The 25,747-nt window shown below is 41.4% G+C and overlaps 1 protein-coding gene across 1 annotated transcript in view; it reads left to right on the forward strand.

Moving 5' to 3' along the window:
- Positions 1-607: 607 nt before the first annotated feature.
- mtor (mechanistic target of rapamycin kinase) overlaps positions 608-25,747 on the forward strand; it is an 87,633-nt gene continuing 62,493 nt past the window's right edge. Inside the window, exons 1-21 of the mRNA XM_083976314.1 lie at positions 608-756; positions 1,205-1,347; positions 1,610-1,718; positions 1,841-2,073; positions 2,515-2,715; positions 2,840-2,974; positions 3,055-3,330; positions 4,425-4,533; positions 4,820-5,003; positions 6,630-6,758; positions 7,026-7,270; positions 8,174-8,383; positions 8,585-8,790; positions 9,539-9,661; positions 9,795-9,878; positions 10,717-10,809; positions 11,391-11,525; positions 13,086-13,215; positions 19,428-19,678; positions 19,769-19,855; positions 21,681-21,848. Of these exons, the coding sequence (XP_083832440.1) occupies positions 1,219-1,347; positions 1,610-1,718; positions 1,841-2,073; positions 2,515-2,715; positions 2,840-2,974; positions 3,055-3,330; positions 4,425-4,533; positions 4,820-5,003; positions 6,630-6,758; positions 7,026-7,270; positions 8,174-8,383; positions 8,585-8,790; positions 9,539-9,661; positions 9,795-9,878; positions 10,717-10,809; positions 11,391-11,525; positions 13,086-13,215; positions 19,428-19,678; positions 19,769-19,855; positions 21,681-21,848 (3,237 nt within the window). The 5' untranslated portion in view covers positions 608-756; positions 1,205-1,218. The remainder of the gene's footprint in view (positions 757-1,204; positions 1,348-1,609; positions 1,719-1,840; positions 2,074-2,514; positions 2,716-2,839; positions 2,975-3,054; positions 3,331-4,424; positions 4,534-4,819; positions 5,004-6,629; positions 6,759-7,025; positions 7,271-8,173; positions 8,384-8,584; positions 8,791-9,538; positions 9,662-9,794; positions 9,879-10,716; positions 10,810-11,390; positions 11,526-13,085; positions 13,216-19,427; positions 19,679-19,768; positions 19,856-21,680; positions 21,849-25,747) is intronic.

Below are 25,747 nucleotides of genomic sequence, written 5' to 3' on the forward strand. Positions count from 1 at the left end.
TTACAGTTTTCACCAAAATATTTTATTGGTAGCCTAATAGTTTTTCCATAAAAAAAAAAAAAAAAATACTACTTTTTTTTTAAAATCACTCTCGCTTCTCGAGTTGAAATAGGCTAGATGCAATGTTTGGTGTTATTTTCAAAATCATAAACAAAGTTCATTCATTCATTATTTTGATTTATAATTATGAAATTCCGCTAAAAATGTTTGTGGTAAACAAACTACAAACTCTTTTGAAGATGACTGACAGATATTCAGTAACCCTCCACTAATATCAAATAACTGATGCTCTATCATCATATTTCAGTTAAACCAGTTTTCATAGAATAGTGATTTATTTTGGAAAATGAAGTGCTGATTATTCCAAACCAAAAACATGTGGAGAGAAAAGTTGTGCTTGTGTATGAATGACCATTTCAAAGGCACGTGTCTGTGAAACATGTGGATAAAGATAAGGCTTCTTCTTCTTTATTTTTAATTTTTTTTTTATTAATCCCATAGATAGACTGTATATAAAAGAGACTAATACGCAAACTTATCTCCAGCTAATATGTGTGAGCTGCGTTGAGGCTGCGCAGCTCAGCGCTCCTGAAGTTACCCGTGTGTGCCCTGCTGGAGTCGGTCCAACTCAACACAGTAGTGTAGTAAAGCCGAGCTAGCCAACCTGCACCTGGGCTAACCAGGTAGTACTGACAATGAGAGATATTCTGCAAGCGCCGAATGACAATTAAGTGGCCGGAATATAAATATCAACACGTAAGTGATTCAAAATAACTTCACTGTTTGACTAAAGGTTTGCTATAGCTAAATGTTAGCTAGCACTCGCTAACGTTAGCTAAACAGAACCAGCATGAGACGTATAAGAGGTTTCCAACCAGCCTGCACCTGACCTATAACATTTGGACGTGTAATTGTTGCACTGGTGGGTCAGACCCACGGAGCTTTGCAGCTCAGTTTATTGTCTTTATTCGATGTGTTGCTAACCAGAAAGGTTGACACGACCGTTAGCTAACCCCAGACATGTTAGCTAGCTATACCGTGAGCCAACAACAACACCACTGACCGAATGGTTATCAAATCGGTGCAAATCCTCTCTCTTTCCAAGTACAGTATTTATATCAGTTATTGTTGTATGTGTTGCCTTTGTATCGATAACTCAGAGGGAGCAAATAGCATGTCTCCTTATATGTTCGTACTTTTGCAGACAAGGCCATCCAAATGGTGATCATGTCAGGCACAGCCACTGTGCTGCAGCAGTTTGTCAGTGGGCTCAAGAGTCGAAATGAAGACACCAGAGCAAAGTCTGCCAAAGAGCTGCAGCACTATGTGACTACAGAGCTGAGAGAGGTAAGGAAAAGCGTTACCGTGGATGTCACTACTGAAACTAGTCATGAAGCTATCATTACACACACTGCATACAAAGTGAGTGCTGTTGCCACTTGCCACAAAAGTTGTGGATTGACTGCTTCCACACACATGATCTCCGGAGGAAACATGAACACTTGTGATTTTTCTTTTTTACTCAAGATCAAATTGATCTGGTGTAGTCACCAATTTGACCCCCCTCCCCTTTATGGTTTTTGTGATACTGAGTTTGTGCTTCCCACAGCTTAGCCAAGATGAAGCCACTACCTTCTACGATGAGTTAAACCATCACATATTTGAACTGGTATCCAGTTCAGATGTGAATGAGAAGAAAGGAGGCATTCTCGCAATTGGTGAGTCATAAACACAGAGAAGCCCATTTTTAACATCCACTATAAGTGTGAAATTAGCTTGATAATGATAAAGATAATGGTGTACACAATAAGCAGTATGTAACCGACTTGATTTGTTCCAGTGAGCCTAATTGGAGTCGAGGGAGGCAATGCCACGAGGATCAGCCGCTTTGCCAACTACCTACGCAACCTGCTCCCCTCCAGCGACCCAGTGGTCATGGAGATGGCCTCTAAAGCCATGGGCCACCTGTCTATGGCTGGGGACACCTTTACGGCGGAGTATGTGGAGTTTGAGGTGAAAAGGGCCCTGGAGTGGCTGGGAGCAGACAGGAATGAAGGCAGACGCCATGCAGCAGTAAGTGACTGACAGACAGGCTGTGACTGTGTTTACTGTTGAAATACCACTACTTCTCAGTGGTGTGTATGTTTGGTAGAGATGAGGGCTGATGATCATTTGACTCAAGCCTGTTCCATTGCTTCATTGTGTTTTTATTTTTACTTTGGAAAGCAGCTCTTGGCTTATTTGCGATTAGTCCAGCCTACGTTATTTTAGGCCAGATTTTTAAATACAAGATTTTGATCTATAAAGATTTTGTATTTTTTGGGATGCCACAATCATTTGCTACAAACTTGTCTTTAGATTTCTATAATTATATATGGCAACAGCCATAGTGTACAATAATAATAATACTGTAAGTACTCTTGCTGTTTATTTACACTGCAATGAAGAAAACCCAAAACAGTGAATTAATGATACAGGTATGACACTGAATTAACAGTTTCCTGCCTATTCCAGGTGTTGGTGTTGAGGGAGCTGGCTGTGAGCGCACCCACTTTCTTCTTCCAGCAAGTGCAGCCCTTCTTTGATAACATCTTTTACGCCGTATGGGATCCCAAGCAGGCCATCCGAGAAGGGGCTGTGTCTGCCCTGCGAGCCTGTCTCATCCTCACCACACAGAGGGAGACCAAGGAAATGCAGAAACCACAGTGGTACAAAGTAGGCACTCCAACCATGTTTTTTGTTTTGAAATAAAGTTTCTTCTTCAGTATGTGTGGTACCTGCGGGGGGTCGGAGGCTGTGACTTCTCCAATAGGCAACATGTTTCTATTTTGTGTAACAGCAAACATTTGAGGAGGCAGAAAAAGGCTTTGATGAGACTTTGGCCAAAGAGAAAGGAATGAATCGTGATGACAGGGTCCATGGTGCACTTCTCATCCTGAATGAGTTGGTCCGCATCAGCAGTATGGAAGGAGAGGTGAGTTCTGATCTCACTGTAGACCCATGCCTCATATCCAAACGCTAAACCTTCCTCTCACCGTCTTATCTCTGTGACAGCGCATGCGTGAGGAGATGGAGGAGATCACACAGCAGCAGCTAGTCCATGATAAGTACTGCAAAGAAATGATGGGATTTGGAGCCAAGCCTCGCCACATCACACCCTTCACTAGCTTCCAGTCGGTGCAGCCACAGCAGTCAAACGCCCTCCTGGGTTTACTGGGCTACAGCACGCCTCAGGGCTTCCTCAGCTTTGGAGCCACACCAGTTCCTGCCAAGAGCTCGCTGGTGGAGAGCAGATACTGCCGTGAGCTGATGGAGGAGCGCTTCGACCAGGTAGAATTTACAGCAGGGGTCTGGCTACTCATGGCACGCAACAGTTGTTTAGAAATTAATCTGTCTGCAAGTGGTTGTGTGAAAAATATAGTTTCGTGCCTTACACATCCTTTCATTTTCAACCAAGTGATAGGAAATAATATATATACAGTATATATACTTATATTCAATTTAACAATAGGTATTACTGTTGCTTTACACAAACTACCAGGGTGACACTGTGCTACCTACTCTTAAACACAGCGAGTATGATCATCTTGTAAAACGATAAAGTCCTCATGAACTAAAAGGAGGCTGTTAGGACTTCTACTACCACCAACAGAAAAACATCAGAACTGTTCAAGGCTGTAATTGGAAAAGAATGTGTAATTTCTTTTGTATTATCAATCAAAAACATGACACTCGAATGAATTTCCAACCCTTCAGCTTTTACTTGCTGTTCAACTCACTGGTTTTTTATTTCATGTCATTTCAAAAATGCGGGCTGGGGCAAACTGTGGTTTTAGGTGTGGAGTACATAATTATACTAAAGTTTTAAGTTAAATGTTTAGTTTTTATTTTGACTACCTATAGGTTAACTACCGGTATATGGATTACTAACTTCTAGGCTGTTTACTCAAAAGTTAAAATAATCTGCACTCTGCAGGGACGAAAGAATGTAGAAGAAATTGCAAACATGAAATACTATTTCATTTTTACAATGAAAGCACAGTCGCATTTTGAAAAATGAAATTATTGCTATTGAGCGATTCTGATTCAGATATTATGTAGTTGTCAAAAAGTTTGTGCCCTTGCTGTGATGTTCACTTCACCTGCTAATCTGGATATAATGTAGTATCATATGTTTTTGTGGTTACTCAAGGTGTGTCCTGACTTGTGCCCAGGTACCTGGTGCAGATTAAACATTGTAAATGGATAAATATTAAAACTATGCAAGACACTTTTCTCATTTTTTAACAGTAAAGAAGAATTTATGAGTAAGGCTCTTTGGCTCCCACAGCAATGGGAATAGGCTTGCAAAGACATAAAGTGAGGGTTATTTTTGAAGCACCAGAGAAAAGTCAACACAGCTTTTCATTATGTCCTTTGTCCAGGTGTGTCGATGGGTGCTGAAATACAAGGCCAGTAAGAACCCTCTGATTCAGATGACCATCCTCAACCTGCTGCCACGCCTGGCTGCTTTCCAGCCCCATACCTTTACAGGTGGGACTAATTCATGTTTGAGTGTCGTCCAAGATCCAGCAGAATCATCTTTGATACATTAACTGGCAGACTTGCATTCTTCCCATCAATGTATCCGCCGCTTATGGGAAAGAATTGTGAGGGGATCACGAGCTTCCTTTGTGGTCTCCTATGTCCTTATGTCAGCAGGGATTTGCTGTAATAAATTGCTTGTAACTTGTCCCGCTTAGTTGATGTATGTGTTCTCCACAAAGCCCTACACGTGTGCTTAATCATTTGCTGTGTGTCTGTTCCATCCACTGTGCAGACCAATACCTGTCAGACACTATGGGCTACCTGCTGGGCTGTTTGAAGAAGGAAAAAGAGAGGACGGCAGCGTTCCAGGCTCTGGGGCTGCTGGTTGTGGCCGTCAGGGCAGAAATTCAGCCATATCTTTCCAAGATCCTCGAGATCATCAAGGCCGCTCTACCGCCAAAGGACTTTGCACACAAGTCAGTGAATGAAAATATGATGTATAGACACTGTTACTTATTGTTTTGTGTACAGTATGTTTTCATATTCATAAATTGATGTGTTGGATCAGACTTTTATGCTTCTGTGTTGGAGACAGCCAGAGCCAGAGGCTTATTGCTTTGGTACAAATGTTCACCTCGACCTGAGGATGAACTGATTACATTTTGTTGGCGTAATGCCGACCTCACAAAACTCAGGTTCTGGTCTTGTGAATACAATGTCTCAGATTCTTAAAGTCCCCCTCCCGCGACCCTTTTTGGTTATTTTAAAACATTCTCTGTGGTCTTTAAATTGTGATTATGAAGTTTTTAGCCAAAATCACAAAACCTGTGCCATTTCCCAGGGCTCTTCTTCTGCACAGCATCAGCAGCTCATTAGCAATGCACCTCTGGAGGGTGGGCAGAGACTGCGCTGCTCTGCACCCGCCCAGCCACCCCCTCGCTCTCTTTGCATTTTACTTCCTAGCTGTGTCACTACTTTCTAGGGATGTGAATCTTTGGGTGTCTCACAAATCAATTTGATTCCGATTCTTAGGGTCACGACTCACGATTCGATTCAAAATCGATTCTGTTATTGTATTGTGTATCACCTGTAACAACGGCGCTAATGGGGAAAAAAAAAAGAAGCTCTCACGCCGGTTCACCTGCAGCTCTATAGATGAGCTGTCAGAGAAGCTGCTCCTGTTGTTCCTCCCTCTTCAGCCTGGTGTTTGGCTGCACTTTGTATGAAAGCACCGTCAGCTGATCCAGAGCACAGTGGATGTGGCTGCTCAGCTGTTACGCGTGTGTTTTATCGCGGCAAAAAAAAAAAAAACATAGATCGTCCTCTCAATCAACGATAGAGGGTCGGGTTGCTGATGGGCACAAGCCTAGTCACAGACATTCAATAGAGCATTTTAATATTTTCAGTTAACGTTATTAATGAGCGTCATGGCGTGCTGCAGCGCTGTGTACGGAAGTCTGTGAGGGTACGAAGAGAGACGGAGGAAACATGAATAAAAAAGGGATTTTTGAAGATTATGAATTGATCCAGAATCATAGAGGATAAGAATCGCGATTCTTAGATTAATTGATTTTTCCCCCCACCCCTACTACTTTCCTCTAACTGTCCCACAGTGTACATATACTGTACATATTACAGAGGCAAAACTTACATTATTGTGACTTAATGTCTGGCAGTGATGACACAAAATGAGCATTAGTCAGGGTCTGACATCTCAATTTACAGCTCACTGACGCCCATTACCACCTAACAAGGACATGTTTTTGTACACAGCTCTTGTCTTGGTTGTATGTTTTCTTTTTCACTTTTCTTGTATTGTTTCTCTCATCTCTGTTGTTGCTGCTTTACACGGTTTAAGAATTGTTCTGTTCTATGATTTTTCTTGCGTAAGTTGAGACGCTCCTTAATCACCTTGGGCTTATTTCATTCTGACTCTGCTAAAAAAAAAAAAAAAAAAAAAAATGAAAAACCACATTTAATATTTATGTTAGCATCTGCTCTGTTCAGCACCTGTTAAAAAATCATTTTGAGAAACTGTCCATGAAGTGAATGGCCACTCATCACTACATGCATTTTTCCCTTTTTTTCCCCCATGTGTGTAGGAGGCAGAAGACCATGCAGGTGGATGCCACAGTGTTCACCTGTATCAGCATGCTTTCCAGAGCCATGGGTCCCAGCATCCAGCCAGACATCAAAGAGCTGCTGGAGCCTATGCTGGCTGTGGGCCTCAGGTAAGACAGAATGAACTCACTAGAATGCTAAATAATTAAACTAAACAAGGTTTTCCCACTGCCTTATGGACTTCTGGGCTGAGTTTATACATGTTGCAAGGTTTAAATCCAGAATTGTGTATGTATTTTACTTGGCTTTTCATTTAACTTAGAGTTCTGTTTGTTAAAGTTGTGTTTGTGGTCAAACACACCACAATGCACTTTCTTGTGTTCATGTAAAGAGAAACTGAAACTTGCGTGTTTGCCCGCTTTGTTCTCCTCATCTAGTCCGGCTCTGACGGCTGTGCTGTATGACCTGAGCCGCCAAATCCCGCAGTTGAAGAAGGACATTCAGGACGGTCTTTTGAAGATGCTCTCCCTCGTGTTAATGCACAAGCCGCTGCGTCATCCTGGCATGCCCAAAGGCCTGGCTCACCAGCTGGCCTCACCAAGCCTCACAAACATCCCAGAGGCAAGCGACGTTGGCAGCATCACACTGGCCCTGCGCACACTGGGAAGCTTTGAATTTGAGGGTAAGAACCTAGAAAATGGCAACGCTTCTCAGAAATAATGGGCTTAAATCAGGACTCTGTTCTTGTTATTTTATTTTTCTTTTCTTAAGAACTAACAATGTAAAACCCAAAAGAATGAAAAGCCTACAAGACTCCTAATGTGGCTCTAATGCTGCAGACTTTATTGATTAATCTTAATTTTTCATTCATGTGATGAAAATTTGCTTCTGTCAGGAGAGGAAAATGTCAGTTTTTCAAGCCTGGGTAGTGCCATTTCATACTGAGGAAATCATACAGTGATAACTGGTCGAGTTACGAGATGTGTTGTTGCTTGCACATTGCAAATCCAGTGATGCCTAAGAGAAATATTGGGTTTTTAAATTAAATCATAAGATTGAAGTCACATTGAGGGTAAAGAAAACACAACACAGCACTGTAGAAATTGAGCAGTAGCCTGAATGGGTGTGTCCAGCTGTTCTCTTGACTAAACGCCAAGGACTTTAAACTGCTAAACCAAAATCTTGCTCACTGTAAATAGTAGGATTAAGTTTTGCTCTTGTCTTTTTATTTTGAGCAAATTCATTGAGTTATTGTTGCATATTCTCTGGTGAATACTGGTATTGGAGAAGATGAAGTTTTCAGTTTCTGTTCACTGCAGCGGCTTTAAACAAGATATATGATATATTTGTTGTCGACGTAAGATGACTAAATCGTTTTCCAGTAGTCCACTGTATATACAGCACCCTGTGGTGAAAGAGTTACTTCTCAAATTGCAATAAAAAATGCAAAATGCATGAATGCAATAACTAATCTTGACTTGTTTTGGTTATGTTCATTACTGTCCTAACTTGTTAAAATAGTAGTTCTAATGTCAAATCCTATGTAAAGTGACACAAGATCCAAACTTGTTTTGTGTTTGACCAGGACACTCCCTCACCCAGTTTGTGCGCCACTGTGCCGACCACTTCCTGAATAGTGAACACAAAGAAATCCGGATGGAGGCAGCCCGGACCTGCTCACGCCTTCTCACCCCCTCCATCCACCTGATCAATGGTCACGTTGTCAGCCAGACAGCTGTGCAAGTTGTTGCAGATGTGCTGAGCAAGCTGCTAGTTGTTGGAATCACTGACCCAGGTAACAAATGAAAGCAAACCATGGCCGTCTTAGTCCTTAGCCCTACTGTTGGACCTGGGTTCAAATCTCTTTTTCTCTCTTTCACTGTAGTTATGATAAAGGCAGAATGAATAAAAAAAATAACTTAACAGCTTAAATGACCCATGATGATAAAGGTAATCAGAGAGAGTCTAATTATTTTCTCCCTGTTGTTCCCTGCAGATCCAGACATTCGATACTGTGTGCTGGCATCTCTTGACGAGCGCTTTGATGCTCACCTCGCCCAGGCCGAGAACTTGCAGGCGCTGTTTGTTGCGCTGAACGATGAGGTGTTTGAGATAAGAGAGCTGGCCATCTGCACAATAGGACGCCTCAGTAGCATGAACCCTGCTTTTGTCATGCCGTTCCTGCGCAAGATGCTCATCCAGGTAGGCGAGCCACAACAGGTGGTTTAAAGGTTTGTTCTGATGAAGCACCTATATGGATTTTGTGAATACAGTAAAATTAAGTTTGATTTATGACTGTTTAACTGAAAACAAACTCATCTCGCCCTGTCTGCTTATTGGATTTCGTTTTTTTCTGACAGAAAAGTTGTTAAACAGCAACAGTATATCTAAGAAAGTATTAACTAATTCAGGTCAGTTTTACAGTCGGTCCGGTCAAGTTTCATGTGGGCATGGTAATGTGCCTTCCTTGGCTACAAATATAATACCATCTGAGCAATTTGAAATATCAGCACTTCAGTCTGTCAATTAAAAACCAATTTGAAACGGAGGATTTGTAACCTGCCTACAATATTGAATTCAAGGGATTTTTGACTAGTTCAAATCATTAGAATATCCCAAGACATAAGAGATCAAATGAAAATGGCTTCCATTTTGGTTTTTGTATTTCTGCAAATGGAGAATATGTTAGATATTTTTTAGTGCCAATACAAATTTCCTGGGTTTGGGGAAATCACTTTTCTGTTGTTTCAGTTAGATACCTGCAGAGGGCAGAATAGGCCATGGTATTATGCACACGTTTAAATGTCCAAAGCATCCATCAGGTGTATGGTTTTTCCTCGGGATGGCTCAGTGACTTAAAACACAGAGACAATCCCTGTAACACCATTATGGACATTATGATTTTCACCTTAACTTCATTTACTCAGCTGTGTTTCAAATTTTGTCACAGATCTTAACAGAGTTGGAGCACAGTGGCGTTGGCAGGAACAAAGAGCAAAGTGCTCGTATGCTGGGCCATCTGGTGTCCAACGCCCCTCGCCTCATACGGCCGTATATGGAGCCCATCCTCAAGGTACAACTCTCAATGTGTATTCAGTATACTTTCCCAGAACCAGGAAAAGCTTAAGTTCATTACAACCTAATTTCCTCCAGCTCCTCATACATATCATCCCTCTGATTTACTTTAACCTTTTTATTTTTAACAGGCTCTTATCCTCAAGCTGAAAGACCCAGACCCCAACCCTGGAGTGGTCATTAGCGTGCTTGCAACTATTGGCGAGTTGGCTCAGGTAAGACTGGAATGACTGACACAATTTTCATACATGTTTCACATTGATTTTACAGCTGTTGTGGATTGAAACTGAACAAAGTATATTTCCAGATAATATAATCCAATTACATTATTTGAGTCTTGTGTAGCAACAGCTTTAATGCAAACAATCTGAGCTTGTCATCTGAATGTTGAGGTTAGACCCCGACCCATGGATGTGTGCCTTGCTCCACCCTCTCCAGGTTGAACCATCTTCCTCACAGAGGCGTCAGGAAAGTACAGTTAATCGCAGGCAGGCCCTACAGTTGAGAGAGAGTTCAGGAGATGCTCGTGTAGACCAAGTGTTGACAGTTGACTCAGTGCAGGACGAGGCAGAAGTCCAGCTGCTGAAGAGCCAACAAACGAAGACACAGAAACATGTAGGAAATATAGACGAAGGACATTAAATACAATATTAACTTGTCTCTTTGTGATGAAAGATGTGCAGCAACAGAGAGACCCTTGTGTAAAATTCTTTAGTGAGTGCCAATATCAAAAAAGACACGGTGGTAAATATTGCAGGCAACAAAACATCCTTCTACCCTGACAGATCTGACCGAGGAATAGTAACAAAAATGAAGGCAGCAGGAATTTTCCACAGTGAAAACAAAATCCTGCCTTTAGAATAATTTGATAAATGCTTTAAAGACAAAAGAATTCCACATAAAGGATTATAGGGTGATAAGGTCACATTAAACAGGATCAATTGTCATATTAATGTAAAACTGTTTTAGATTTTTAGAAGATCTTGTTGACAGAAAATTGGAAAGAGTATGTGATTTCCACAGCTTTGATTGGTTCTGTGCCTTCTCTGTCAGGTGAGTGGCCTTGAGATGAGGAAGTGGATGGATGAACTTTTTCCAATCATCATGGACATGCTGCAAGACTCCTCCTCATTGGCCAAGCGACAGGTATGTGGAGAAAATGAAAGTCGGCTTCATCTGGTTCTAATGTCGTTGTTTTTTTTGTTTTGTTTTTTACTCACCCCATCCTCAGCACAACTCCAGGCTCTGAAAATATTTACTGCTTGGGTACTGTAAATACATATCTACTTTAGTAAACACAGCAGGATATCATTTGAAGTTAGTCAGAAAACATTTTGAGAACATTGTGCTTCTGGTTTTTCCCAATTTAAACAGTTATGTGCCAGAACTTAACAAAAGAAAGGCTCCTTCAAAGGTATTACTGTATTACTTAATTACCTCTGCAGTGTTACAATGACAGATGAACAAGGGACTTAAAACTAATTTTGAAAAGGTTCTCAGTGACAGGCAAATGGGATTAATGCTTTCACTTTTATCTACACTTGTAATACAATAAATGAAACATAAACATTAAATGAAACATAAAAATGTTATAAAATCCAAATACAGCTACTTTTGTTTCTAAATGTTCTTTGGCTTTATTAAAAGAGTTGATTCTAAATATTATGACTCATATTTCTTTATCACTGGCTTTGATCTGAGAGTGTCTTCCTCTGACTTTCCACCAGGTGGCGTTGTGGACACTGGGCCAGCAGGTGGCCAGTACTGGCTATGTGGTGGAGCCTTACCGCAAGTACCCTTCCCTTCTGGAGGTGCTGCTCAACTTCCTCAAGACGGAACAAAACCAGGGCATCAGGAGAGAGGTATGCATGGAACCCAACTCATACTGACTCAGTATGAGGCCAGAAACTTTTACCTGTCAACATCCTCCAAACACATAGATGTCTGTTTAGATGTGTTGACTCTGACCAGTGAGGTATAATCACATGAATACGTACGGGAATGAGCCCATGCACATTTTCCATATTTATCCGAAGCTATGTGGAGCTTTTTCCAAAGTCTTGAGCTGTGATGTAAGTGATAATTGTCATAATTTCTCCTCTCGCCTGTTACATTATGCGAGGCTCAGAGTGACTTGTCAGTGTGGTGTATGACACAAGGACATTAGCTCTGGCCACTTGCACTTTGTCTCTACTATTGAACTGATCTGAGGTCCTGTACGGCCAATTATCCAATGGTAGTAATGAGCCCACTGCAGGTTGACTGTTTATTTGGTGTCACAGCCTCCAGCATCGCTTTAAACTGAATTTATTACCGAAGAAATATTCCACACAATCTGTCTTTTAAGCATTGAATACTTGCCACCCATTGGCCTGAAAGATGGCCCTGCTTACTGCTTACTCAGGTCAGCCTGGAATTACAGCACTATCAATTTCAGACTGCGTCGCAGAAAGAAATATCATAACATTCAGAGACACTGCTCACACCACTCATGCAACACCTCTGTTGTGGATGTTTATTGTGAAGCAAATGATCCTAAGTTTGCTAAAAAGCAGATAAATATGCTGCTTCAACAGTGTCAGAGCTGTGAGAAGACACTGCCAACCATGAAAAAACAAAAAAGAATAATTTATCGTTTTAAAAAATGATAATAACTTTATTTGTATGGCACCTTTCATAAACAAAGTGCAGCTAGAAGTGCTTTACATTTGAAGCAATGAAACAAGAACAAGCAAATAGAGTAGGAACAAAAAAATTCAACAGTAATCATAAAAATATGCTAAGATTAAAACAAAGCAAAATTAAAAAGATACATGAGAAACATGTTTAATTGATACAACACAAAATATAAATTGGTTAAGTAAATGCCCTTTGGTAGAGGTTTCCTGGTTGATGCACATGGACAGGTCACCCCTGACTACTTCTTCACATTCACACTGGAATAGTCTTGATATTTTATCGAAGACTATTCCAGTGTGAGGGCTGACCTTTTCTTCACCTTGTTCTCAGCCATGTCTGTGTCTGTATTAGGGATAGGTACCGAATTTGGTACTTTTATTACTAGGTACCGAATTCCCACCAAAGTACCGAGTATTGTCTCCTCTTGTCAATACGTGAATATTCTCTGGTTCTCATCAAAGTCCGCACCTTGCAGAATTTCCTCTGCGCCTCAGTTTCATGTGTTGAGGTTCACACAGAACTTTCTGATGGCTGTAGGAGTCCTCCATGTTTCTCCTTCTGCCACAGTAAAGAGGGAACATTTACATTTTTTCAGACAGGTATTGATTCCCAGGTCCCAAGTATCGGTACCGTATTGATTCAAATGTGACAGGTACCTGTCCGTAGTCTGTATGTATGTAGCTAGCTACCTTGAAAGAGTCTGGTTTATATTTCTAACACTATGTGCTGTGTGTCTTCAACAGGCTATTCGTGTTCTGGGTCTTCTTGGTGCTCTGGACCCCTACAAGCACAAGGTGAACATCGGGATGATTGACCAGTCACGAGACGCCTCTGCTGTCTCTCTCTCCGAATCCAAATCCAGTCAGGACTCAGGTAGGATTGTGATCACCAGTGCTAATCAGTATTACTGAGATTGTGGCTGTGCTTGGTTACTAAGTGTCAAACTACTAAGAATTAGTTTCATTTTCTCCTCTAAGTTGTAAAGAGTTTGTATGTAGAGAACATGGTATGATCATGGCCTTGGATAACTGACATTCACCATAATGGATTTTGATTTATAAATATAAACACTTATACGTGCACATGTGGTGTCAGGAAGCCTCCAGACAGTAACACACTTCTTAAAGACGGATTGAGTAACTTAATGGAACAAACAACTTCCGTCTTAAAGGTCACAAAATGTATGAAGTGGCAGTTGCCATTTTAGAAGATTTATAAAATGGAAATGTCATTCAGAAAAAAGCATCGAAGCTGTTAAACCAGACACTTGCAATTGCTCATAATTCACTACATCAATTTTTCTGCAACAATTGGACTGATAATGTACTACCTAAAGATTTCTTCTTTTCATAAATCACTTAGTGAGACAGTGCAGCTAATGTTCTCAGGATAGATGGTCACAGAGTTTAACATTTAGCTGAAGTAGCAGCTGCTCATAATTGTGGAGAATCAAGGTGAGACATCAGGCCATTTGTACAGGCACGATCTCTCCAGGCTGCGTATTGAAGCATGAAATACAAGTTACAAGTCAGTTCTGGGGAAAGAGCTGAGAAAACGCAGCTTTGAAATCTTGACTGCAGTTTTTCTTTGTGCAGAAACTGATCATTGAAGAGAGGAACTGAATACATCCTAAATTATTTGACTTGTTGAATCTGGCTCACACAAACTATTGAAGTCCTCTCTGGCCAAAAATACTTATCGTTTACACTTTGGAAGAGAAGTTTGCAGAGAAGTGATACGTCTGTGCTCAGAATATTTGAGTCAGCTGCAGCCATGGACTTTGGGTGTGTGATTTATAGCAATCTTTATTGTTTGGATCTAATCTTTAAAAACTAAATCTGAATTAGGCTAATGAATCAGCTGTTATGTTTTCCTGCCCCAAATGATTGATCCTAAATTAGCCTTTGAAAGTGCACTGTCACTCAAACTATTGTAGAGATATTAATTCAAAGTGAGCAAATTCAGACTGAAAATCCGCTGTTTTATTGACCGATTGTAAATGTTGAACACGATCACTGTTTTTGTTTGAGATATTGATTACCGATGGAGTCTTTACCGTCACGTAAATGTAGCTGAATCATTCTGCCCCCTGTTGCTGTCAGACTTTGTTTTGCTGAAATGTTTGTTTCACAAACCATCAGAACAAAGGATGGCACAGAAGAGGAACACTTGAGTTTTTTTCTGTTTTAATTTGGCAGCGTCAGTATGGAAAGATACATTTGCGTCCAACTACTGTCATTACTTAGTGAATACCAGGTTTTTACATCTGGGTCATAGTCTTCCTGCGCCGCTCAGTTTCTGCCCACTACTGTAACTGTTACATACCAATGGCTACAATCCCTGAATTCAGGTGGAGTAGGTATGTAATGTGAGTTCACACCCTCTGGCTATTCTAAAAGTGGCATAAAAGAGGCTGTAGTGTCACCATCCAGGTTGAATCCAAATGACTGTGATAAACCATAGAAAATTACTACTAAAAGTAGTAATGTAGGAGGTTTGTACATGCCTTACTATGAATGGAAAATTATATGGGAATTGTAACGCATGCTAAAAAGCGTTGCTCCCTCAAAGGCCGTCAGCTGCTGGAGAGCCTTAAAATTCACAATGATGACGAAAACACTAATCTGTCTTCAGGCAAGTGGATAGTGTATGGAGAATGCAGGTCTCTACTTGTCTGATCCAGTCACATGTCTCAGTATGTGACCTTGGACAATATGGTAATAGTTTTACCAGTTTGTTCTCTGAATAAATGGACTGTGACCACAACTGGAGGCTGTATATCTGTTGGCAGATTTGTCAGGGTCAGTGTCTGGAGCACTCGCATCCTTTACAGAGTGTGTTTAGTGATGTGGGAGGTCAGTGGCTGGGCCCATCTCCTCACCTGACTTCAAACAGGCCCAATCACATCCCTACAGAACGTCAGGGTCACAAAACCGGTGAAATGATGTGTATTCCTTCTTAGTAGGTTGCTGTACTTACAGCTGTTATTGTGCCGAGGAAACAATTCAACTTTTTTCCAACATAGCTGAGGCCTGAATTACTACAGCACTGCTGCCTCGCTTAGCTACACTGGTGCCTGTTTGTGGCTTGTACAGATACAGATGTGAATCCATCTATCACCATCATTAATCTAGACTTGGTGAAGGCTGGAATAAAGGCTCCAGCAGCAAAGCTACCCTCTGTTACCTACAGGCCATGTGCCAATCTGTATGTCTACAGTCCAGAGTCTGAGGGGAGACAGCTGGAGCAGCTGAAACTGTACTCCTGCAGAAGGCCAGTGAAACGCTGGATACCAGACGTCTGTATTCTCACATGCCTTGTAAAACTCAGTAGCTCTGCATAGATAAATGGACAGACTGACCCCATTTGCATCGTCTGTCACAGAAAACATTAATAAAACCACTTATTTTAAAATGAAATGTGCATTATAAATGTTAAAAAGACCACCAGTGATGCTTGGTTTATTTTAAGAAATACAAGAAAGAAGGAAGAAATTACGCTCTGTAAATCTGGGCGTGACTGCCAAAATCCTCATGTGGCTCATGTGATTCTGAAATGGTGTAATGCAGATGGTAGCAATATCTGCAATGCTTTACAGGAAAAGCTAGATGTGGCACTGTTTTAAAAGAAAATAAACAGACTGTTTGTGGGTTTGTTGCTTCGGGTATTTATGAGAAGAGAGAATAAGATCCAAGAAGGCTGGATTGAGTTGGAGATCTGTGAGCCGGAAGACTTATCAGACACCAGAACCATCCACAGCCGTATGTGCTAAAATATGAGCTTCCAAGTATTTGACTGGTCAAGTTGGAGCCTTAGTTTAGCTTTGTGTAAAGACAAAAGTTTGCCCATTTGAACTCTTTAGCTGAACAACTTCATATTAATGTAAATATTGTGTGGCATAGAACATTTCTCTGCCAAAACTTTAAAGGGATAGTTCAACATTTTGGCAAATTCGCCTATTTCCATAATCCCTAGTCATAGGGGTAGGTTCATTAGCTTTAATTATCGGTGCATGTTGTTTTGAGATCCGCGGGGCAGACGCAAGCTGCTCAGCAAACACAATGGAGGTGAACGGTACAGGTTCCCTGTCCCTCATCAAACTCATCAAATACACAATCCAACAACTCCAAAACACTTGGGGACAAGTTGTGACCTGCACATTCACCACGCTATGAACAAAACAACATGATAATTAAAGCAGATATCAGTGGAATGTTTTTGTTAATATAAGTCCTAAATAGTCCTATTTTCCGTCAGCAATCACTTACATGAAGTATTTCAGCCTAAACACGAGTCTCTCCGTCACTCTGCTCTGCTGTAACCCGAGGAGAAAATTTTCCTTGTGGGATACAAGTGTTATCCAATGAGGAGAGAGAACGGCATGAAGGGCTGTGTGTGCAGCCAAGGGATGCGCGTGAATGTGGTGACGTAGCACGAGGACCAATTGATGCCTGACAAGGGCGGGGGCTGCTAACTCATGGTGCGTTCAAAGAAACTCGTACTTTGTGTTTTTCCTTCCTGTGAAGTCATACCAGTTCGATCTGGTACGAGTTCACGGGTCGGAAGTTACGAGTGGCCGTTATAGGGAACTTTCACAGACAACAGGATGGTAAAAACACGAGCTACGGGTTACCTGGAACGCTACCAAGTCGTAGTTGTGACTTGAAGCTGTAACTTACGGTTTCAAAAGCCTGCCTTGAACGCAGCATTAGCCGAAACGGCCGTGAAGCTGATATCTGCTTTAAAGGTACAGTAATGAACCTACTGCTATGACTATGGGGATTATGGCAATAGGCAAATTTGCCAAATTGTTGAACTATCCCTTTAACTTATTTTACTATGTGTGACTCGGCTAGGGTGAACAATATACAGAAAAAAACAAAACATGGTGGGGTTGCTTGTTGGTCGAGTGGTTAGAGAGCATGTCTCATGTTGGCATATGCCTGAAGCGCTGATCGGTTTGTCTTCATTCCCCCAGTCTCTCTCCCTGCTTTCCTGTCTCTCTACATTGTCAAATAAAGGCAAATTCACCCAAAAATATATAATAATATAAAACAAAAAAAGGACATGTTGCCATTATTTTTACAGATACTACAATATGCAATTTCATTTGGAATTGGAATTTTAAAAGTTTAAAAATGATGGGGCGGTGCGTGGCGCAGTGGTTAAAGCGGCCGCCCCATGTAGAGGCTACAGTCCTCAACGCAGGTGTCCCCAGTTTGAGTCCCGCGTCGGGCAGACCTTTCCTGCATGTCATTCCCCCTCTCTGCCTCCCCCTTTCCTGTCTATCTCACTGTGCTATCGAATAAAGCCCAAAAAAAAGTTTAAAAATTATGATAATGAGATTTATTGAGTAGTGTACCAGACAAACATGTCCTCTAAACTAGTATATATATGATTTGTCGGCCGCAGAGCCTCTGTAGCTCCACAACACATGGTGCCAATAAGGTGACACATTTTTCCTCCGTCAAAAAATTGCAGCTCCTGTGATTTGGATATTGCACTTGGCCATGTTGTGATTTTGATTTATTTCCATTAATTTAATGGTTCCTGTGAATCTGTGTGTGAGCCTGATGAACGGTATTGGAAAGGGTTTGCATGTACAGTATTATAGCCTTGGACTATTTAATTACACCATAATGGAATTTGTGACGATTCAACCAGATTTTACGAAGCAAATAAACCACAAGACAGAGGTAATGTTTTTTCTTCAAGGAAAGATGTTTCCACTAAGGCGTGGAGGATCTACTGTATTTGCCTTTTCAACCCCGTTCATGTGCCAATTGTCAAACCACCTGTGGAGGCAGTGGGAAGCATTTTTATAAAGCAACAAATAGCCTACAGGCTGTCTCTTTATAAATATAAACACTGCACATAACTGGCAGCTCATGCCCATTATTGTTGTGCAGCACAAGTACCAAGTACCTAAATTTATGCTCTAGCATGCTTCATACTGAAAGTTATGTAACTGTGTGAACTCAAATCCCTGTGCAACACCTCATAATGGCAAAACAAGAATGAAAAGTAGCCAAAAAAAAGAAAGAAAACGTAACAATGTTGATGTTGGCCAACAACGTTATTTTTCCACTGTTGTTTTTGAGGTTTTAACAAGACCAAACACACACTCATCAACTACTGGACTGGAGCTTCGTCTTATGGAAGAAAAAAAACAAAAACATCCTTACTTGATTTGTTGGCTGGTGCTGTAATGGAGGTTGGTGCCAGAATTGACAAGTGGCCAACAGCAACGAGCCAACAGCATCAGCTCTCCTCTCCTATCAGCCTATTATTGTCGTCAGAATTTATCACTAGGAGCAGAAGCATTTTCCACTGTATTTAGCGTGGAGGAGAGGAGGTGTTGATTTAGATGGTAGGAGGGGGAGGATTCGGGATGTCATAAATCATGGTAGACATACTCAGACTTACTCACTGGAGAATGATTGCCTGGCTAATGGTCTTGCAGCGTCATGGCAGTATAGCCTTCACTCCTACAAATTCACAAGGGCCGAAGTTATTGCAGGAATTGAATTTGTAAAATATTCATTGAGGCCTTTAGTTGTTACTCTGAGCTTCTGTGTTACTACACTACTTCATATTCTTTGTTGTTGTTTTTGGACTCATCTTTTCTGGACGCCCACTTGTAGCCGGCGTAGCCACTGCAACTAAATCTTCTCCATTTCTCATGGGCCTCCCTCTTGTGATGCATGGTTCACGTCAGCAGATGCATACTGTGAATAATAAACTCTACATGTTTGAATGTTACGTTATATATCAAAGTAGCTCTAACTTTTCATTAACCTGACTTTAGGTTCATTAGCTCCTGCCTCCTGTTATCTTTTGTTAATGGCATGACCGGAGAGGTTCACGTCCTTTTCCAACCTACAATTGTGATTGTTTAAATTATGTTTTCAGTATGGATGAAGACAGTGCTATAACTTGTGTAAAATGTTCAATATTTAAACTGACATTTGTCTATTGCGCATTTATAATAATTTCCTCAAGAGAGTGAGACATTGCAGGTGTTGCATATTTGTTCAGTAACCAAAAACCCAAAAGTGAACTGCTCTATTTTCTCTTCCTCCCAGCGGACTACAGCACCAGTGAGATGCTCGTGAACATGGGCAACCTGCCTCTGGATGAGTTTTACCCGGCAGTGGCGATCGTCACCCTGATGCGCATCCTGAGAGACCCTTCACTCTCCAACCACCACACTATGGTGGTCCAGGCCGTCACCTTCATCTTTAAGTCTCTTGGCCTCAAGTGTGTCCAGTTCCTCCCCCAGGTCATGCCCACTTTCCTCAATGTCATCCGGGTCTGTGACGCCAGCATCCGAGAGGTAACTAAGAGGGAAGGGGCTGTCTTCTGATATCCAGACATTCACACAGAACGGTCTCTCACTCTCTTTGCTGTCTCTGTTTTCGTCCAGTTCCTTTTCCAGCAGATGGGAATGGTGGTATGCTTTGTGAAGATCCACATCCGGCCCTACATGGACGACATCTTCACCCTCATTAGAGTGAGTAATTTTGTCAATACTCCCACCCCCCCCATCCCACTCCAATCTCTAAACACTGCTCATCCAGCCCCTCTTATTTTCTTGTGAGTCAGGCAAACAGCTGCAGACTCTTAATTGCACTCAGTTGTGCTCTGTACCTCCCTCATTAGGATTAATGTGTTCAATGCCCCTGGATGAAAGCCTTATTTCGCTGTACACATTATGTGTGGTGCGATACTTTACTGTCAAGATTAAAGAGGCCCTTTGAATGGGACAATGAGAAAATCATGTTAGTAATATTTGGATGATTTCCTTTTGTTCTCTTTAACTTTTGGTCATTGTTAAGAAATAAACAGGCAGGGTGAGCTCTGTTGTACATTTCCACTCGTTCATTTCTAAAGAAAAATTTGGTAATGACTATGACATTCATGCTTATCACATGATGTGGAAGAACTGCTAAAGCCATAGCCCCTGCTCTTTCATAAACACACTTCACAATTACGTAGCATGGCACAGCCATCATATGACTGTCCTTGTGGCAGACTTTGGATAACACTGTCGCTGACACTTTTTGCAATGGCGGGAACTTCTCCTGGAGAAAAGTAATCGAGAGAACTGGACCAATGTGCCTCAAGTCCCTCTGAGTTAATAAATGGCCAGTGAAACAAAGAATCTATTGAGTTTTTCTCCAGCTCAGTTCCCGCATCCAGATGAGGGGGCTGGAATAGCCATTCAGGATGTACACTCACTTGCACTCTAGTCAGCTGCCACAGGGAGGGAAAGCAGGAAGTTGGGGGCTGCTCGAGACCTCTGGTCACTGACAAAACACCTCCGCCAGATCTCACAGCTGAGGCCCATTGACTGATTGACGTATTGCGTGACTTCAAGTCCTCCACGTTAACTCCAACTCTTATTATCGCCAATGTACACAGTGGCCGTGCCTAAATTTTCCAAAACGGTGTCATAAGCCACACAGAGACGTGATGTCAGTCCTAGCTGACAGGAAATTGTCTCCATTCCTTGCTATCTCAGATTATACTGCTCTTGCTCTCTGTGCCTCTGGCACACGACTGCTTTGTATTTCCAGTGGGAAATCAGTCTGAATGAGTCTCTCACACTCACCTTATTGATGGAAATACGTTTTGACCCAATTCCTCAGACCTGCAGAAACTCACCACACTATATCAGAGCATGGTGTGGATGAGGTAGTGCTGTGAGCTCACTGTTTTGGACGTTTGCTCTGAAAATTGTAAAAGTTTATATACAGAAATTGGATTGTATTAATTTAGGTCATGGATATTTAGGCCATTCAAGTCTTTCTATTAGCTCAGCAAGTTTTTATTTAATGCACATTTAGGATCAGGCTCTTTATTTTAAGGAAATGTCTGTGATTCTCCACAAAGACTGACCTGCAAATATTATTAAACTGTTGTTCCTGCAGGTGGATGACTAATTTAATCATCAAAAAACCTTAGTAGAAGAGTGGAATAATCGTGACCAGATTTTCTGCAGCTTGCATTTTTGACCTTTACCTTTTCTCCATTAAAATACGACATGGTACAAGTGGGTTTTTTGAGCACAGGTAAACCTTCTGATAAAAGCTGATAAAGGGGCTGAAAATTAACATCTTTCTCTGGGTGTGGTGTTTTCATCAATTCCAATCGAACCTTTTTCCCATTGGTGAAAAAAGCTTGATGTTAGTGGGTTTCTTTACCAATGGAGAGGCACTTTATAGTCTTACAGTGCACTTGTGTGCTATACAAAGCCAGCAGAGAAGTCCCTAGTGTATCAATACTTGAAGAAATACCCTTATAAATAACACCTTTTATGTGATTTTTGTTTTCAGGAGTACTGGACGCCAAACAACCCCATGCAGAACACCATCATCCTTCTGATTGAGCAGATTGTGGTTGCACTGGGTGGAGAGTTCAAGCTCTATCTGCCTCAGCTTATCCCACACATGCTGCGTGTCTTCATGCACGACAACAGCACCGGGCGCAGTGTAACCATCAAGGTGAGTGAACTTTAGAACAGTTCTGATAACAAAATCTCCAGCCCTGCTGTGTAATGAGGCTTACACCAGGCTAAAGTAGAGGCTGCATTTATCTCTATGAGTGAACCACCAGAGTTTAGAACAGGGATAAAAGGGGTTTGTTTGTATGTTTAAGAGATTGGGAAATAAATGTTGAGTTTTTTTTCTTGGCATCTACAAATCAAAATGTTCAATTACATTATCAGAAAACTTAGCTGTGTTATACACTTTAGTTTAATATCTAGGAATTTCAGATGGGAATACATTTCAGTGAGTGAGTTGGAATTCAGTTATTACATCAGGGAAATGTACAGAATAAATCATGAAAGAAAAAGGGAAATAAACACACAAATTGAGCAGAAAAATACAAACAATAAAAGAACAATAAATTGAGAGCTTGCAGAGATGAATCCAAAAAGGCTGGAATTGAAATTGTGGCTACAGAGCTGGAACAGCTTAAACAAAGTGCTCTCAGAGCGATCAGCAGAGGCATAACAAATAAAAAAAATATTGCTTGGAAACAGGTTCATGCTGCCACGAATGCTTACTCAGCAGAGGCCAGAGCAGCAGCTGAAATAAAAATGAAACTGACTCATTTGAACATACAGTACTTGCAATAAAGCGACCAAGCTGCCTGCTGTGGCCCGGCGCCTGGAGTCTATTGTCTAGGGCCTAGACAATATCACCGTCACAGACAGGTTGTGTAACTGCAACCATGTTGTTGTGGTTTTTGTAACGTCCTAGATAATTCAACCTGTTAGTTATTTCCAATGTTGCTGTTTATTCAGTCCTGTCTAAATATCTTCATTCTTTTGGACGGGAACGTCTGAGCATCTGTGTAATAAGAGCTGAGACTGTTGGTGTCTTCTCATGCTTATTTCTTTACAAATTATACACGTTTGCAAATGTGATGGATTACATCAGTTCCTCCTCTATTTTGTGTATCATATTTTCGAAACATTGCCTTTGTTGGTAAACCTCAAGGACACCATCGATGAACCCCACATTTTCTCGAAGAAGAAGAGTGGGTTTTTTAAAAGGTTCCCATGTGTACATCAGTTTCAGACATTAGATTGTAGCAGGTATTTGTGGACTATGGCATATACCAGGTAAATGGAATTTGAAAAGTAGAAACGTCAGTTAAAGGTTTTAGCCAGTACTAGCTTAATTACTACACTAATATGACGTCAGAGATCAACTGTGTCTAACTTTATGACCAGAGAAATAAGTCTGAGCGGTGACTAGAGATTTGAATGTCGTCTGTGTAGGTTTTGACCAACTGGTAGCACTGTAGAGCCACGTTTTTATGAGCTGTTGCTGCCTGACACCCAGGCAGGTGGGCTGCATGGTACACATTCCTGCAGACGGTGTAATGTTGTTTCACTAATCAGCAGTTTGTGGCGGTAATGCTCCAAGCTATTCACCAGTGAAAGGAGTGAAAACGGTGACTGCTAACTAGGATGTATGACGCGGATATAAACGGTGCAGCTTCTAATGATTTCAGCACATGTTCTGTGCACAGGAGAACTGAACGGGGCACCTTTAAATACCAACTTGACAAATAAATATGTGAACCTCGAGTGCAGCCTAATGATACAGACCTCCTGAAATGGGTTTCTTATTATTATTGTGGAACAGAGAGACACATTCCCTTTCAGTTGTGTATTAAACTGCCTTCTGTGTTTTTGTGCGGATTCGGTGTAATTGAACTTTGACACAATCACGTGTGTCAATCTCCTCTGTCCAGCTGGTCTCTGAAGGGAAATATTACTTGTGAAAAAAATAATACAAGCAGCAGAGCAGGAGGGAGGCCGTTTTGTTGTGGGGAGTGCAAAGTGGTGACAGAGGTTTATGACAGTAAAAAGTTTGATAAAGCGCTCTAGGAGAGTTGATTTGTGGACTGCTGATGTCAGCATGTTAAGATTATTTCCTGCTTTTGGCCAGACCATGTAAAATAAACTTTCAGTCTGACTGGGTGTCACAAATTCAGCTGTTACAAGTTATGTCTTTACTAAACAGATGGATAACTGAACATAAAATAGAAGTACATAGAAATATCTGTCATGTACAATAGAGAGAGTTCAGTAAATAATTAATGATGGGGGGAAAACATTAATAAACATGATCATTCACGGTATAACATCACCCTGAAGCACATGTTACGTAACTGTTTTTTAGTTCAGAGTTTACCACTTATCTTAGTTTGACATTTGACAACTGCAGTGATTTATGGAGAAAATGTGCCACAGTGTGTGTCATGAATCTGGAAGAGAAAGAGCACTAATGAGATTGAAAAGCTCATATGTCAGATTGGAGTTGGTATTTAAGTATACGTATAACTTAGTTTCCTAGCACTGCCAAGAGGAGTCAGTGTTTAAAAACAACTTCCATCACTCCACACACAGGAGCTCAGCCCACATTCGACTTAGTGTGGCACTGTTTTCTGTTTGCGGTTTTCCGACAATATCCATCAAGACCATTCAGGTCCCAGCCATTCACTTTTTAATGCAGCAGTTCAAAGAGAGTATAGACCTGTAGCTAACACACTCTCCTGTTTCAGCAGCTTCTGCCAGTGGTTGTCAGGGTTTTCCCTCAGACTCTAAATCATGGTTTTGTGTGAAGACCACAAAGGCAGAATCACAAGCAGCACGCTCATCCAGCGGCAGCGCTCTTTGCTCTGGTGCAGCTTTGTCTCAGCGTCTGCAGTATTAGATAACCCAGCAGCCCACAGTCTGGATAGTCTATAACTGGGTCTGGAGGGTATAGGATGGGGGTCATGAAATGGGGGACCTGGGAATCGAGTTACCTTCCAGTCCGAAGCAGAAGAAAAGAAAAACATACTTCCATCATTTCATGGAGTTCTTTTTTTTTTCTCTGTCCAGCCACCGATACCCCACAGCACACACACACTCTTACACCTCCACCTTGGCTTCCTGCTGTCTCGCCGTGTGCAATTTAGACGTGGGGTAGGAGGTGCGGGGAAAGTGCAGAAGCAGTCATGGGGTGTGTTGGGGCCTGGGGTGGGTTTGTTGGCTGCAACATACGTCATCCTTTAAAACCACCATCCATCCACCACATACACTGCTCACACATGTTCCACACAAGGTGACTTAACGTTAGACCAAACAAAAAAAAAATCAACCATGCAGTTACATTTTTATTTAAGATGTGTCCTGGACAGTTGGCCGGCTGGATGGAAACAGCACTCAAAACTTTAAATTCAAACTGTTGCGTCATGACAGCTTCAAAATGTCTGTGCCAGAATCCGATTTGGTGTCACCCTATTAGAAATTACATGAAGAGTTTCCACAGCGCTCAGAAAAATTGGTGGTGTCCCTATTATAATGTCTCGTAGAGATGGAGGAGGGTCACTCACTTCATGTACAGACGACAAGTGGGCGAAACGTTTTGGCCGTCCTTCATCAGAGTCATTACCGCATTTGTAACTGAAATTAGAAGATATATGAATAGTTGATGGATGTGTCTGTGATCTCAAACAATGAAACCATTCAGTTAGAATCCCATTAAGCTTTTCACAGGAAACGTTATTGTAATATAAGCTCCCATTTGTTTTCCATCTCAGTTGTGCTGCTAATTTTAATCACCATGATTACATGAACAAATGGTGCTGAAAATCAACTGGCAAGTCGTACCACCAGACTCTCACAGGGAAGTGCTCATGTAGTTAGTTAGACAGGTTACCCAGACAGAGTGCCTCAAAGTCATCTCACTTTTTGGATGGACCATGTCACATTTCTGTCATTGTGAGCTTTGGATCAGGACAGGCCAAAATCACAGTGTACAGAGACATTCATTGATGTAAAACTGTAGATAAAGTTGAATTTTTAACAAATGGAAAGAGTGTACATTGGGCATCGCAG

Source organism: Trachurus trachurus, assembly GCF_905171665.1.
Source record: "Trachurus trachurus genome assembly, chromosome: 7".
Lineage (NCBI taxonomy): Eukaryota > Metazoa > Chordata > Actinopteri > Carangiformes > Carangidae > Trachurus > Trachurus trachurus.